The following is a 16000-nucleotide window of genomic DNA, read 5'->3' as shown; positions in this document are numbered from 1 at the left end:
TTGCCTGGAAAATCCCATGGACGGAGGAGCCTCGTAGGCTGCAGTCCATGGGGTCGCTAGGAGTCGGACACAACTTGAGAGACTTCACTTTCACGCATTGGAGAAGGAAATGGCAACCCACTCCAGTGTTCTTGCCTGGAGAATCCCAGGGACGGGTGAGCCTGGTGGGCTGCCGTCTCTGGGGTCGCACAGAGTCGGACACGACTGAAGCGACTTAGCAGCAGCAGCAGCAGAGCAGTAAAACTGCTATTGGTTACACCTGATTGTACTCAGTTCCATAACATACCAGGTTAGGCGATCTTTACCTCTTAGCTGTAGTTTCATTATCTATAAAATCGAAACTAAAAACTGACCTTTAGGTTTGTTGTAACTTTAAATTCCAGGTGTTAAGAATTCAGTGGTCCAAAGTATATAAAATGTACATTAGAGCTATCATTATCAGCTCCCAGGAAATGAAACTGGATAAGTAGGACAATACATGAAGCTTAGTTTGGCCTCTTTATCTAAAAAGTTAACCAGTTGAGTGTCTTCCTAACTCCCCACAGCTTTGGAATCTACTCAGTGGTGTCTTAAGGGGACAAGAACAGGTCACGATGTCCACTGAAAAAGGCAGAGGTCTAGACTGATAATCAAGGAACTGCATATATAAAGGTATCTGGTACTGGGTATGAGCAAGGTATAATCTAGTGGACACTCTTAAGTCTTGATGCCATTCTCATGTAATTAGACCTTGGGGTTTACTTAACCTCTTTTAAAGATATTCTTACTCCTAAAAAAGGCTTTTTATCTGTCTTACAAAGCAAAAGCTTTTCTTGTGTGACACTAACACTTTAAGCATAGCTTAGAAATCTAGATGGAGATTCTACTGTAATCTGATCCCAGGTAATCTCAACTAGGAGATGTGGTCATCTAAAATAGCTTTAAAAATTTAAAAGGAGCCAAACTTTCTGTCCCTTCAAACACCTTATCTGTGTTATGAACCAAATTGTGCCCCCTTATTCCCCCTAATCCATGCTTAAATCATAAGCTGCAATGTAATGGTTTATAGAGATGGGACCTTTACTTAAAGTGGGATTAGTATCCATTTAAGAGACAACTGAGAGCTTTCTTCTCTATGTGGGAGCAAACAGTGAGGAGCTGCCAGCCAGGAAGAGGCTCCCATCAAGTAACCGAATTAGCGGGCATCTTGATCACGGACTTCCTAATCTCCAGAACCCTAAGAATTTCTCATTTGAGCCATCCAGTCTATGATCCTTTGTTACAGCAGCCCAAACTGACCTATAGTGGAATTGTGGAGCTGCTTTAGGGAAAGCAGAGAGGAACTAAGCTGAATCTGCTTTGTGTCTTCATTCCTGGAATCCCAGAGAATTAACACAAAAACCTGCCCCCATGAGAATAATCTTCAGATGCTGTAGGAACAAACTCCAGGAGGAGGACCAAATTCTCTTCCGGTATTAGAATTCTATTGCACTGCCTTATCTAAAGTGTGCTTATATTAATAGTTAGGATTCTACTTTACTTTAGAGATCTGTTGCAAAGGGACCAGTGCTAACTTTTAACATGGTGATTAAAAAAAAGAAACTGCTTGTGTCAGATATCCAGGCAAGAACGTGTTTGCCAAAGGAATTTCATTTCATGATGGGAAAACCTCCCAGCCCTGCTCCAGAGTGGTCTTATATTTCACTACCTATTTCACAGCTCCACTTTAAGTGGGTCCTTTTAGGAGATATGAGTTAAGACATCAAATGCAAATTAAAAAAAAAATTTCTTTTTGGTCCAAAGCAAAAAGCAGAAATCCTTTTCAAAAATAGAATATACCACAAATTATTTCACTCATTTATAGCCCCACTCATACTCGGTTTCAAGAAATGCTAGCAAATCCTCTGTGGACAGAGAACAGCAACTATATGCCAAGTTTAACAATGTGACCCTTACTGCAGGCACAGCAGTATCTTTTGTAGAGGAAAGGAGGGGTGTGTGGCAGCAGGGGCAGATAGGGAAGGCTCCCTGATTTCATGTGCACAGATAACCTGGTTACAAAGAATAGGCCAGCTTTAAAGGGAGGAGAGGAGATCCTCATGAGGGACACTGCGTTGCTGAAAGATGGGTTTGTGGAGGAGGCATTGTTCCCATGGAGCCTTCGTGAATGCAGGTCACATTGGGGGTTGGGGGGCAGGTGTCCCCTCAGGCTATTTTTCTTTCTTTATGACAACAAATTTGTAGTTAATTAGGTTCTGGACTTTTTCTGGGAAGCCCAGAATTGGGCCTAAAGATTAAAATAAGTGAAAAAACTGCGAAACCATGAAAATACATTAAAAAAAAAAGTTTTCAGGTATAATACACAAAAGCAAACAAGTTTATCTTAAAAAATATCAAGTATCACATCCATAGACTATCCCTAATTATAATTACGTCTTAAAGCAACATTTGTCTTTGTTTACAAATACAGCAGCAGGTGATAAAACCTAACATCTCCAACGGATTGCTTACAGTTTATAATACAAACAAATGTATATGTGGCAAATCACATTTTAGGCAGTTTAACTTAAAATGCATAGACAATTACATACATTAAATTTGTCATTATTAAATCAGTGAAAAAAATTACAATATCAAGGAAAAAATACAAAACCTTTATAGAGCACACATAAGAAGTCAAGTTTACTTAATGGCAACAAATCAGGATCTGCTTATCAGTGGCAGGCAGTGAAAGTGCCTTTATCCAGGGGAAAACTGAAGAGGCAAAACATCCCGTTACTTTGTGTGCTTGAATAGTTGCATCAACAAACACTACAGTCTTGAAAAGCATTTTCTTACTTAAAAAAAAAAAAAAAAAGGTATTCCATACTTTGTTCTTTAAATGCCCAAAGGCTAGTCCAAAACGTCCACCAGCAGGAATGCTAAAATGCTTATCCAGGGAGCTAATACTGGGTGTACTCATCGAACCTGTAATGCCTGCCTCTACCTAGGCTAGCCTCTGAAGGGCATCCTCTTCATCTCCGTATCTCTGGCATCTGACAAAAGCACCTGGATTATGGACATTGAAGTGTCTGCTGAATGAATGCGGTCTTCAGAGGCTTTCTATTGCCAGAAGCTTGCATGGCCATTTCTTTAATACCAATTATTTTATTGGCAATTTTTTACCTGGCAGAATTCTGAAATTAAAAAGAACAGTGCCTGTCCTCAACACTAAATATTGCTCTATTAAGATAAAATTATAGTCTTCCCTGAAAGCCACCCACCACTTTCTATGCATAGTACAGTGGATCAGTGTGATCCATCTGAATTAAGCCTTATGCTTTTCAAAAACTTGAACACTTGAAGGTCTGTGCTTAGGTTTAATTTCCAAGGTTTATAAACCAGGCATTTTACAAATCTAGCACTAGATTATTCAGGGTGAGAAAGGAAGACACTGGCACGAATCTCTTAGAAGTGTAGGCAACTGACTGATTTGCAAGCTAGGCACAGGATTTTAACTGAAACTTGAGTAGAGCTATGTTGATATACACGAAGTTCCAAAAGCTGTACATCTGAGTACAATAGGTAGCACTAATAACTGTGAGGTAAAAATACCAGGGGCAAAACCGACCTGTTTCCTAGAAAATATTCCAATATCCCATTGTAGCGGTGTGATAGACCACCCCCTTTCTACTCTGCCCCTTTATTATTCTCTGTCCATGGAATTCTCCAGGCAGGAATAATGGAATGGGTAGCCATTCCCTTTTCCAGGGGATCTTCCTGACCCAGGGATCGAATCTGTCCATTACTGTCTGAGCCACCCTTATTATTCTCTACTGAAAACAGTAAGCAGTAAAACTAACAAAGGAAGGAGGCCCTTTAGTAATTAAAAAATGCACTTATTCCTGAATAATCAATATATTATTTTACAGAAAACAGGGCTATGCAGTCAGAGCTGTAAACAGCCATCTTCAAAAGCATTAGGCAGAGTCTAGTAAGACAAGCCAAGGCATTGTAAGCACTTCTTTAAGGAGCCTTGATTTTTGAGGACTGTGTGTATGAGTGAGGACCCAAGGTCTGATTTTGAATTTCTGTCACCTTTAGGCTCAACAATTTCAAAACCTAAGATCCTAACTCCAGACATACTATTCCTCAACACATCTCAACTATCTCCATCAAATTTATCTTAAAATTTCTGCTCTGAAAGTCCAAATGCCAGTATATTTACTGCATACTCCCTTAAGGCCAGACATACTTTCTAACAAGCAGCCTGTTCCACAAACCAATCTTGGCCTAGCATAGTTTGTTTTAAAAGCAACGTTCCCTAGTAAAGACAAAAAACCTTCTTAGATGCTTTCTTCCATGTCACCCTTGAAACAACTTCTGCTTTTCTTAACTCCACCCTGAACCTAAAAATACCTGCTGGCCCAGAATACCCTTAAGAATTGAGATGTCCCTCCCCCAAGTGGAGAAATTCTATTTCCTTCGATTCTGATTCATTAAAAAAATTTCCCCAAGTATCAGTTGGAAAACCCTTGAAAAGCCAGTTTTAAAATGGCAGTACCATCTACGGCATGCTGGGCAGTGTGGGTCGCAGCAGTTAATGTAAGGGGTAGTAGTTCCAAATCTTGTATTCATGGCCCTTCAAATCCTTTAGCATAAGATTTTCTCTCATAATAATAAAGAGATTCCACGATTAGATTCCCAAACTTGCTACCTCTTCTTCTTGTAGTCAAACATTATCCTCTCTAGTGTTAAATATTTTATCTAAAGCCAGAGCTGTCAACTTATCCCAAGGTAGGACAACGAAAATAACCAAAAGGAGAGAGATCTTTGTTGCCATCTCACTTTTCCTATCATCCTTCCAAAATTAGCTAATATTATGATATTCACTGATAATTTAAGCTATGATACCTTCTAAGGCTACTGCCTTACAAATTGAAGGCTAGAACAGATTTCAAGAGTACTGTAGATAGCTGCCACTTGTCCCTGCAAAGAAGTGAAAGAAAAAGACTGTGCCACTATGAAAAAGCGAACATTCCCCAGTCTGAAAATACCTAAACAAATTAGTTTCAATTCTGAAAGCTTGACTCTATCATTTACTTAAGGGAGGCCTAAATACTGTTGGTTACTCTAGAAAGTTGACAATCTTGCTTTCTTAAAAGGAGGTAGCTAACAAACCATTAAACTGGCAGCATTTGGCATTCTTGACATTTTAACTATGAGAGAGATAAAACCACCAAATATTTTCTTTCTAAGCAAAAGTAAGAGCTCCTGCATAAATCTCTCATATATTGGTCAAGAAAGTCACAAATACATTTTAGTAACCTAATGGATACATTCAAAATTTCAAAATGTTATTGACAAGTAACACGGTCAGTTCTATCCCAAATCTAAAAATATGATTTAAAGATAAGGTGCCAAAAAGCTATTTTGAAGGTTACAAACAACACTTATTTTTAAGTAACACAGTCACACTACTTTAAACTCAATTGTAGAGATCTATACTTTATGATTATGCTCAGTGTTAGAGCTAGAGAATAATTTTTGGGTGGCACTCATTCTTCTACCTATTTACCAGTCTTACTGTCAACAAATACAGAACTGAACTGTTAACCATAAGCACTTTACAAACAGATCCAGGAAAACTATGCGAGACACAATGACATAGCTTAACCAGACTCTGAAAGACATTAACATATTTCGATCACACTTCTACAAAGAGCAGTCATGTCTGTATGACTGAGGTTCTCTAAACTAACTTCTGTGTTTGTGATAGAGCCCTAGAGTAGGCCAGTTTTCAGTATCAGGGAGCAAGGGGACTACAGGAAGGGCCCCATAGAAGAGTGTTTTGTGGGAATGCAAATTACTTATTACTATGAAGTAGTTCCCAGGGTCTCCTCCAATTTGAGGTTCCAGACAAAGGAGAGAATTATTTCCTCCTTGAGCTCTTCCCAAAGCAATATAGACAGTTCAATCTATTCTAAAACAATACAAAGAGATCACCAATTCTCTAAGAATATAATTTACATTTACACGTCGGCCTGCATTAAAAAGAAACAAGTTTCCACAAAGGGCATATTTTAGAGCTGTATGACCCATCTGGCTAAAAATAAAACATATCAGTGGAACTAAAAACGAAGGAAAAGTTTTTACTAAAAGCTCAAGGATAAAAATGAACTCAACATCTGACAGTAATCACCAACAGTTTTAAAATGTATATCCAAAATATAACCTCAGAAGGACCAGGTTTATTTATCCTGTAGAAAGAACAGCTCAAGATGTTGAGAAGCATCATTTGTTTAAATTATGACAATGTGATTGTTTTCAAAGTGTGTTTATTTAGGGGAAAAAGTGATTATATAAGTGTTTAGTTTCATAATTTAAACAAATTGAAAAGTTTGTTTTAAACAAATTGTAGCAAAGAGCTATTCAATATACGTAATTACTTTAACTTTCCATAAAAACCAAATAAAAATCACATTTGAATGATTTCCATTTCCATTTTTATCTGATTGTATCCATCAGATGTACTATACATCCAAGCACAAGAGGCAGACATCTTCTGAGAGGTGCAAGAGTTGTTCTTTCATGAATGCCCTCTAAGAATAGGGAAACAGCAATTTTTAGATATGCATTCATGTGCATATATCTATGTACTTCAAAAAGCAAAGCGTCATCTCTTCATCCATTGTTAACTTAATGGTAAGACTGCAACAGAAAAAAGAAAAAGTAAACTTCTAGATTTTGTAAACGGAGTTTATTAACTCCTTGCTGTGACTTAAACTTATTGCTTAATAAATCCAAACAGCAAGTCATCACTTATTCTGGCATACACTTTACTAAAATATTTAAAACCATATATATATATATGGCAAAAAGTTATACTAATGAAAAGTTTCAGGGACACTTTATTAAGATTAATCGGTTGTGATTAATTTGGTTGGAGATCTGATTAGTCCTTTTAAGAATAAACAGATTTTGTTTTCCCCTATGGAGAATGGGACTTGGCTCAATTCATAGGGGAACAAGGTGCTTTTCTACTTGGTCATATGCCCAAGACAGGGTCCTCAACTAAGATGTCAACCCTACTCCAGCTTGGCTGACAGCAGAGCACACAGCATTACATATAACTGGCGATGCAGCAGAGTGGTATAACCTTGAGCTCAGTACTGTGAAGGATCTAACATAACCCTGGCTGAGAAACACGACAGCTGCATGAAAGATGGGCAACGTTACACATTCATGGCTGTGGATTCTCTAAAAATCTACCTCTATATCTAGCCAGACTGGGAGAGATGACTTTCATTGAACTTTGTGCTTTGGTTTGATGCTATTAAAACAGTACTGAGAGAAGTTAAAAAAAAAAAAAAAAGTCCAATGAAACATATCTCTCAGTTTACTTCAAGGATGCTGTTGAGGATACCACTTACTACATTACAAATTATTTGAGGGATATCTGAGGAATTTCTGTATTTTTAATGCCAGGAATACCTATGCTTTCATGCTTTTAAATGCTTTATCTAAATTTGTCTGAAGCTTGAAATTGACTTATTTTATATAACACCCCTTAAAAAAAGGTTTAATAGCTTTCTAATTGTCCATCCAAAACTGGAGACAGTTTTTCAGCTCATGGGACTATTACTGCATGTTAATAACAAATTAAACACTCACATGGGGGCCACCAGGCATCGGTGGAGCACCAGAAGGTCCCGAAGGCACTTGAAAAGGATTATTGGGAGTGGGATAGAGTCCTGGTGTGGGATATGATCCTGCAGGGGCAGGATATGGCGCTGGTGGTCCCCAGGCTCCTGGTGGCACGGTGCCCCAAGGAACAGGTGGGGCCGCCCCTGGTGCCTGGGGAGGAGGAGGAGCGGGGTATGGCCCTGGAGATGGATATGGCATATTGGGGGTGGGATACTGCCCTCCCATTCCTGGTGCCCAGGGTCCCGAAGACATGGATCCCCATGGACCTAAAGGACCAGCTGCAGCTGGATCTGTGGGTGCACCATATGGTCTTGGAAGCTCAGGAAAGGGCATATTTGGTGTAGGATATGGCCCAGTGGGGCCAGGGCCTGGATAAGGACCCCCAGGTGGGGGGCATGAGGGTCCAGAAGGAGGAAAGGGAGCCGGGGGTCCTGGAGGCGGTCCGGTGGGAGGCACGGAGGGGTACATCCCTGTTGGCGTTGGTCCAAAAGGCACGGGGGAGGGTGTTGCACTTGGCGGGAGTCCAGATGGCACAGCAGGTGGAGCACTTGGGTTATTCCAGGGGTTGGAACCTGGCCAGCCTTGAGGCGGTTGGCCGGGTTTTGTATTGCTCACAGCAGAGGTTTTGGCAGGGGAGTTTTCAGGTAGCGCATCTGCCAACTGGAATACAAAACAAGCATGTCTTATTGATCTTATTCAGGGACAAGCAATGCCATACATGATTATCAACCCATGAAGGATGGTAAGCTATAAGGTCAGGAATTCTTCAAAAGCCAAGCTGTTCCCTTTATAAACCACCTCATTTAATACAAAATTTAGGAGTCTCCTTGAATATCAGCTTTACAATGCAAATTCCTCAGAGAAGGTCAAGTTTTCTAAATACAACTGATCAACACAGTGTGAACTGAATCCTGGCTTTTCCTCAAACGAGTGACATAACCTCTCTGAGCCTTGGTTTTCTCATTTTCAAAACAACAGTTTAGGGTTAACCTGAGGCCTAAATGAGATAACTCACTCCATGCACTTAACACAGTGCCTGGTATATAATTATCAATAAATGTTGGCTATAATTAACACTATCAGGTTAAAAGAAAACAGAAGTAAGCCTTTAAAAAATTATACTTAAAGATTCATAAAGAAATAAATACTACAGAATGCATTTTCGAATATTATAGCTAAATAAAGACAAATCATCCATCAAAATCACATGCTAAAAAAAAAAAAAAAAAAAATGAAGAATCACAAAAAGCATTTCTTTTAAATTGGAAGACTTAGGGCCCACAGTTAGGACCATGTCTTTTTTTCTAAGAGCTGAAAAACTTATGAAGAATAAATGCATCAACTTACCGAAAATTCATCAGACATTTTCCTAAAAACAAAACCAAAACAAAACAAAAAAAGAAGGAATATTTCAAAACCAGTTTTATACGTCATTTTCAATGACAGGTTAAAGATTGGCATCTTGTTTTAACTTACATCTGATTATTAATTAAGTGGAAAGTAGAGCATTATTTAAATTTAATACCCCATTTAGACTTCTTTTTCTGTAAATATGCTTGGACCACTTTCCTCAATTTTTATAACTCCAGTATAATTAACTTTCAATGAAATGCCCAGATTAGTGCTCAGGTCAACAAGCTCTGACAGCTGTGTATGCCCCTGTAACCATCCAAAATACACAACATTTCCCTTACTCCATAAAATTTACTCATGCTATTTCCCAATTAATTCCTAAAAAAGCAATCACTTTTTTAGTTTTCACTTGTTCCTTGATTTCATATAATCAGAATAATACAGTATGTACTTTTTTTGCATTTGATCATTTTACTAATTAATAGTACATCTTTTTTTTTAATGCTTCATAAGACATTAAGGGTATTAGATGACACAAAAAAATTCATCTACGCTTTCTAATAGTATTTATATAGTTTAACTTGTTTAAAAATCTTCTGTTTTTCTTTCAAACAATAATTACTGAGTAATCTGTCTTTTCTTAACTGACCCAACAAGCCACCTTTAACACATTCTACAGCTGCTATTGATAACAAACACTGAAAAATCTATCTACCATGCTAAGTGCTTCAGGTGCATAATCTCACAAATAGATGCAGATTCTATTACCACTCCCAGTTTACAGCTGAGAAAAGGAAGCTTAGCAAGTTCACTTGTTTCAAGTCACAGAGCTAGTGACAAACACTGAGATTCAAACCCAGGTATAGACTGATTCCAAAACCACCAGGCCACAGAGCCTCCAGCATTTCCCAAAGGTCCTGTGAACATTATTCTACTGATCCACAGTATAACATTCCATCTTATTAGGGCAGCTTTATACTTTTAAACAAATTTTATGACCTACTATTACTATTTTTTCAGGTTTTCCTGACTATTGTCATGCTTATTTTTTCTAAGTCACTTTGTGAAACAAACAAAAAATCCCAACAGCACAATGAGAAAACATAATTAAATTTACAGATGTAGGGGACATTTGATAATATTTAAAATATAAAAATATTATCATTTGAGAAACAAGGTATATCATCCTGGTTCCCATCACTGTCATTTATTATCACTCAATAGTTTTTAAAAATCAAGACTCCTATACATTTTTTGTGAGTTAGATTTCTAAATGGTAAACTTTTTTTCATGGTTGTAAATTGGGTCTTCCATTATGTTTTCTAATTGGTTGGTTGTTCATATACGGGAAAAGCCTTTTAAATTTTAGTGAATTACTTTTGTAAGCAGTGACATTACTGAATTATTTCTGAAAGTCTCTCAGTTGATTCTCTGGAATCTGCAGATAAAGAATTATGCCATTAGCGAAAAATAATTTTACCATCTCTTTGCAATGTTTATACCCTTTTTCTCTTTTGCATAAGCTAGAATTTAAACAATGAAATGTTAAATAAGATAGTGTGAACACAGTAGTCTTCCCAACTCTCCTGGTAATGCTTATAATGTTTAAATATGATTCTCATTTTTAGTTTTGAGATTTTAAAAAATTACAGTAAGGAAAGTTTCTATTTATGCCTATTTTTGCTAGATTTGGTCCCTTTTTTTTTTTTGCTAGCTTAAAAAAAAAACCACTGAATTTCTTCAGATTTTTTTGGCATCTAATGATTTGATCTCACAGTTTTTCTCTCTGCCCCACCAATACACAATATTGAGCCATTTACAGAGTTTTAGTTCGTGTGGTATGGTTATTATGCGGAATGATAAAGAAAATGAACAGGAAGCCTGCAGTCACAGCAGCTATAACCTTGTTCTTAAATTCGTAAGATTAAAAAACACATCATGAATGTATAGCAAATATATTTATCCATTTATTTCCATGTTAAGGTTTTATACTAAAAAGTAACATCACACAATAGTAGATTCTTAGGACAAACACATGAAAAAAAGTTTATCAATGCACAGGCTTCAAGCCTACCTAAGACTAACATTCTTTTCACACAGGGTGAGCCATTTCGAAACAGAAAGTGGTTCTGTATCAAAGTTCACATTAATTCTGGAGCAAAAAACCTAATTAAGCAACCCATTCAATTTCACCTGGTCTTACATTTCAGGTTTTTACAATTACTCATTTCCTTCTTAGTTTTTGAAAAACTGTGGTTAATTAATCATAGCATGACATTAAAATCTAACTCTGGCTTTCAAAAGTTTAAATTCAACATCAAATCCTGGAAGACAGAGGAAATAATAAAGCCTTGACCAAAGGGATTAGAAATAGAGGTCACTTCCTGTTTTACAGCATTGCACTGTAAAGCAACTTGTTTTCCATTCCCAAACAGTATTCATATTAATTGGAAACATTCCAATTTACTATTTGGGGAATACTTTCACCATAAAATGGTTAAAAAAATAGAGCTGGACATCAGTACTCCAATCTAGAATACAATCCAATAGAATGGACATCGAATATACTTGCAAAAAAAAAACAACCAACAAACCATTGGATTGCCAGGAAATCCCCCCAAACCCTAGATTTTCCAGAGGGGGAAAAAAAAAAAAAAACCCTCCAAAACACATGGATTATGCTAATTAAAATGAGTCCAATGTGATCTTGAACTACAAAAAAAAAGTTTATAATCAAGGAAGACTTTTTCATTTTGGAAAAATCTAAAGCTATCACTTCCAAAAGTTTCCATTAACTCTTTATGGCAATACACATCATGTGTAAAATTTTTTTTTTAATTTTTCATTGTATTTCTGAAGAGCAATTTTAAAACAGAGGAGTACATAATTTCTTTCAACTAGCATTAGAAACATAAAACATTTCTGTAACACCTATGGCCTTTAGAATAAAGATAGTAATTCAATCATGGGGGAGTTTTAAAAAGTTGAACCCCATAAATTACTGGTATTGGACAAGGAATATTTCAAAGGGCCATCAAACTGTAGGAGTCAAAAACAGTATGGGACTACACAGTTAGGAAACCCGGACACCAAATTTTTTGTCTGAATCTTTTGACAAAGACAGTGTTTAGCCAGAGACCATTTTTCTCATCAACAAAACAGTTACAATTCCTGACTACTTCACAGATAAGTAAAATATCTAAAAATCTACAGTTATAAACAAGATATTTATTAAGAGTCACTAAGTGAAATCACAGAGAAGGTAATGGCACCCCACTCCAGTGTTCTTGCCTGGAGAATCCCAGGGACGGGGGAGCCTGGTGGGCTGCCCTCTATGGGGTCGCACAGAGTCGGGCACAACTGAAGCGACTTAGCAGCAGTACCAGCAGCAAGCGAAATCAGGATTTTTGCATTGACTTGTTTAGTATGGGGAGAGGATACTGGTAATACATTGTACCGAAAATATAAATTTTGAATGAACATTTTTATGTGATAGTTTCTAGTATTGGCATTTATTAGATAACACTGTTTTACATTTGGACAACTCAAGAAATTGGGATCTGCATGTTTTTGAACATTTTAAATTACTTAAAAATATGTAATTAAAAAAAATAACTTTTCAACAAGCTCCTGTCAGTCCTGTTTTCTACACTCATACTTTTTGGAACCTAAGTGCCTGGTACTGCACTGGGCCTTGGGGAAATGAATAGTCTTACATGGAATAAACACTTAACAGCAGTTCACAGTCTGGTGGAGAACTACCATTTAAACAGTAGGCTACCTGGGGCAAGTGCAGGGCACTATGGGAACACCTTGAAGAGCTCCTAAAGGTATCAAAGGAGGAATCCTGAGGAGTCCTGTCTTTGCAGTGTGGGAGAACAAAAAGACCTGGGGTAGGTCCTAGGGAAAGGAGCAGTTTCTGCAAAAGCTGGGGCGGGGGCGGGCAAGAGATCTGGGGGATGTATAAGCAGTTCAGATTGGCTGCAATGAAGAAAGGGGAGGAATACGAAAGCTTCACCCAGAGAGTCTCTAGACCAAAGTTTGACCATCTCAGAGACAGCACACCTCAATCTGTTACTTCAACTATAATAATGGGCCCTTAAGGTCAGAACTAAATGGGACTGATAAATCAAGTGCCTAGAAAATAAACATACCACCTTCTCTTCCTCGGTGTACGGGCATACTGTATATAGTTAAAACAGTGCAAGCCTGGGGAGGGGGGTCGGAGGGAAGTTCAAGGAGGGGACATATGTGTATACCTATGGCTAGTACAGGCTGATGTACGGCAAAAACCAACTCAATATTGTAAAGCAATTATCCTTCAGTTAAAAAAGCATTAAAAAATAAAGGCGTGCACACTGTAAGTATTTCAAACCAGGTAATGCTGCAGTTCACTGGTGGGCTCTGGACAAGCCAAGCTGTGCAAACCCCAGAGGTGAAAGTTGACAGTAGTAGCCACCTCACAGATTTGCTGTGAGACTTACACAATAAATCTCCTGGTCACTGTCTGGCAGGTAGCAAAAACTCAATAGATGTCAGCTTTTACAAATTGCTATGATAGGTTCGTAAACTTTTACCTGCAGTTCTCAATTCAGAAACCTCTAGAAATGAAAGTGTTCCAAGTTTGACATAAAACTTACTTGGTGGACTTCCCTGGTGGCTCAGACGGTAAAGCGTCTGTTTACAAAGTGGGAGAGCTGGGTTCGATCCCTGGGTCGGGAAGATCCCCTGGAGAAGGAAATGGCAACCCACTCCAGTACTATTGCCTGGAAAATCCTGGACAGAGGAGCCTGGTAGGCTACAGTCCATGGGGTCGCAAAGAGTCGGACACGACTGAGCGACTTTTCATCGCTGCACAAATATTAATGCTGGATTGGGGACGCTGCCCCGACTCCGCTGGTGTGATCTCTCGTCTTTGCACCTTATCGGCTTTCTAAAATCTAAAGATAAAATTTTTAAGATTTCTGAATTCCAAAACACACTGGTCCCAAGGATTTCAGTTAAGCGGCTGTCTCTGGGTCTCTGTTCCTCGTGGAGAGAGGAAAAGGGACATTCCAGTACACACAACTCAAGTTTCTGAAACAAACTAGCTTTGAATAGAAAGTTCAGAGACACCAGTATTGAGAAAAATGTCTATTCCTCCTGCCCAAAGAACACTATTCCCGAACAAAGAACTTCTGAAAGATTTCTGAAGGGTACCTTCGTCTTTAATGGAGGGTTCTTTTTCAAAACAAACTCACAGCCATCAAGTGTATGAGCGTGTATTTCTTCAGTAACAACCCTATAAAAATTTTTTTCTTCTTCTGTCAGATGGGTATGCTTCCATGCTTCAACATTACAATCCCCATTTATTAGAAGCACTACTCTTGATTTTCAGAAGAAAACGGTCCAAAGCCACCAGGCGCTCCTAAATCCTAAAATAAGGGAGCATTACAGAACTCAACACTTCTCAGTTTGTCATGGATATTAATCTAAGTATCTGCTAGGAACTCCTCTAGAAAATGACGACCAAAAAAAAAAAAATGATGAGCAAAACCTCATATTGCGAATAATCTTAAACTAGCACCAAAGACTCCTACAAGACTCTTTCAGCCTTCCTCTCCCTTTCATTAGCAATTAATGAGTGGGGGAGGGAGTCGGGGCCAAGGGGCGCAAGGCGGGCAGCCCTTCGGAGCTCAGCGAACAAAAGGAGTCCGGGATTAACCGGAGCGAACCGGCCTCCGAGCGGGTCGCGCCCGCCCGGGAAAGGGTGGGGGAGGGGCCAGGCCCGCTCCCCGCCCCGCCCCCCGAGCCAGGCCTGACGTCACCCGCCGAGAAATCCATCGGTACGACGTCACCCGCCCCCGACGCCTTCTCCTTGGGGGGCTAGCGGGCGGACTGCCCACAGCCGAGAGGAAAACCACGGGGAGACGCTCTTAGCCCCCGCCCCACCAAAGAGGCATCTGAGGCACCTCTGTTACTGTCCCCGCGTCCCGCTTGGGCGGGCTCCCTCGCTCTCCTCCATGACCCCCTAGCGCCGAGGCAGCCTCACCCGGCAAGATCCGAACTCGCAGCAAGATCTAGAAGCGGCGATGGGTCCGAGAGAACTGGGTGCTTAAGAACCGAGCGTAGCCCGACCGACGGCAGCGGAGACGGAGACGGAGGCGGCAGCAGCACCAGCAGCGCGCGGCTCCTCCTGGCGCCGGAACAGGAAGCGCCGTGCTCGGAACGCGCTGCCCCCACCCGGCTCCGCCTCCCCACTGGTCGGCGGAGCCCGGCCGCGCGCGCCCTCCTCAGGGCCCCGGTGGCACTGCGGCCAGCCCGTCCACGACTGCTCGGCTGTTTTTCTCTCAGTGGGGGGAAGGAAAGCTCCCTGGTTTCCCGGAGTTCTGAGCAGTTTAGAGGAAACGCCAGTGGCGGGTTGCGTTCTGGCAGCCTGGCGGAAATTGTCTGCTGGAGAGGCTTGAAAGCAAGTTCTGGATTCCCTATACTTGGGGTATTTAGAGTTAGGCCTCGAAGCTGGCTAGGTGTGAATGCCTTCTAAACCGGGGCACGGATCCGTTGGTCAAAATTGTGGAGAGCTAAAGCAACAGTGGTCGCAAAGAGTCGGACACTACTGAGCGACTGAACTGAACTGAAAGCAACAGTGCAGAAAAGTGAAGACGTTTGCAAATGGCTTGACAAATTGATATTAACAAAAGGAATGGATATCTTTGCAGGTTTTTTCTAATCAATATTTTTTTCTCCCCGTAGTTCAGTTTTGAACCTTTACCTACCTACTCTGTGACAGACCTCAAAGGTGATTGACACATGACCGCAGCGGTCAGGGAATGTGCTAGCTAACAATGAAGATGTCATAATTACGTGTTGTGCAAAATATACATATATAACACGTACATATGTTTTAGTGTAAAAATTAAAACGTATGCAGTGTTCTTAGATTTTATTTTCACTTGCTGTTAGTGGATTGCTGGGTGGACGTTTTACTATTAGCTTCTTAAAC

The 16000-nt window shown here is 39.7% G+C and overlaps 1 protein-coding gene across 3 annotated transcripts; it reads right to left on the bottom strand.

The window, feature by feature from the left end:
- Positions 1-2333: 2333 nt before the first annotated feature.
- Positions 2334-15139, bottom strand: MAPK1IP1L (mitogen-activated protein kinase 1 interacting protein 1 like). Of its 3 annotated transcripts, XM_061428963.1 has the most exons (5): positions 15050-15139; positions 10396-10456; positions 9013-9034; positions 7633-8325; positions 2334-6669 (listed from the first exon to the last, which is right to left on the bottom strand). In XM_061428963.1, exons 3-5 carry the CDS (start codon positions 9028-9030, stop codon positions 6658-6660), a joined length of 723 nt encoding a protein of 240 aa, XP_061284947.1. In that variant the 5' UTR covers positions 9031-9034; positions 10396-10456; positions 15050-15139; the 3' UTR covers positions 2334-6657. The 3 variants fall into 3 exon arrangements, with proteins under 3 accessions (XP_061284947.1, XP_061284946.1, XP_061284948.1); XM_061428962.1 differs by lacking the exon at positions 10396-10456 and having other exon boundaries at positions 15050-15131; XM_061428964.1 differs by lacking the exons at positions 10396-10456; positions 15050-15139 and adding an exon at positions 13659-14906.
- Between the last annotated feature and the right edge of the window lie 861 nt (positions 15140-16000).

The sequence above is a fragment of the Bos javanicus genome, chromosome 10 (assembly GCF_032452875.1).
Source record: "Bos javanicus breed banteng chromosome 10, ARS-OSU_banteng_1.0, whole genome shotgun sequence".
NCBI lineage: Eukaryota > Metazoa > Chordata > Mammalia > Artiodactyla > Bovidae > Bos > Bos javanicus.
The sequence above is the reverse complement of the archived record's forward strand: the minus strand, read 5'-3'. Positions and strand labels throughout refer to the sequence as shown.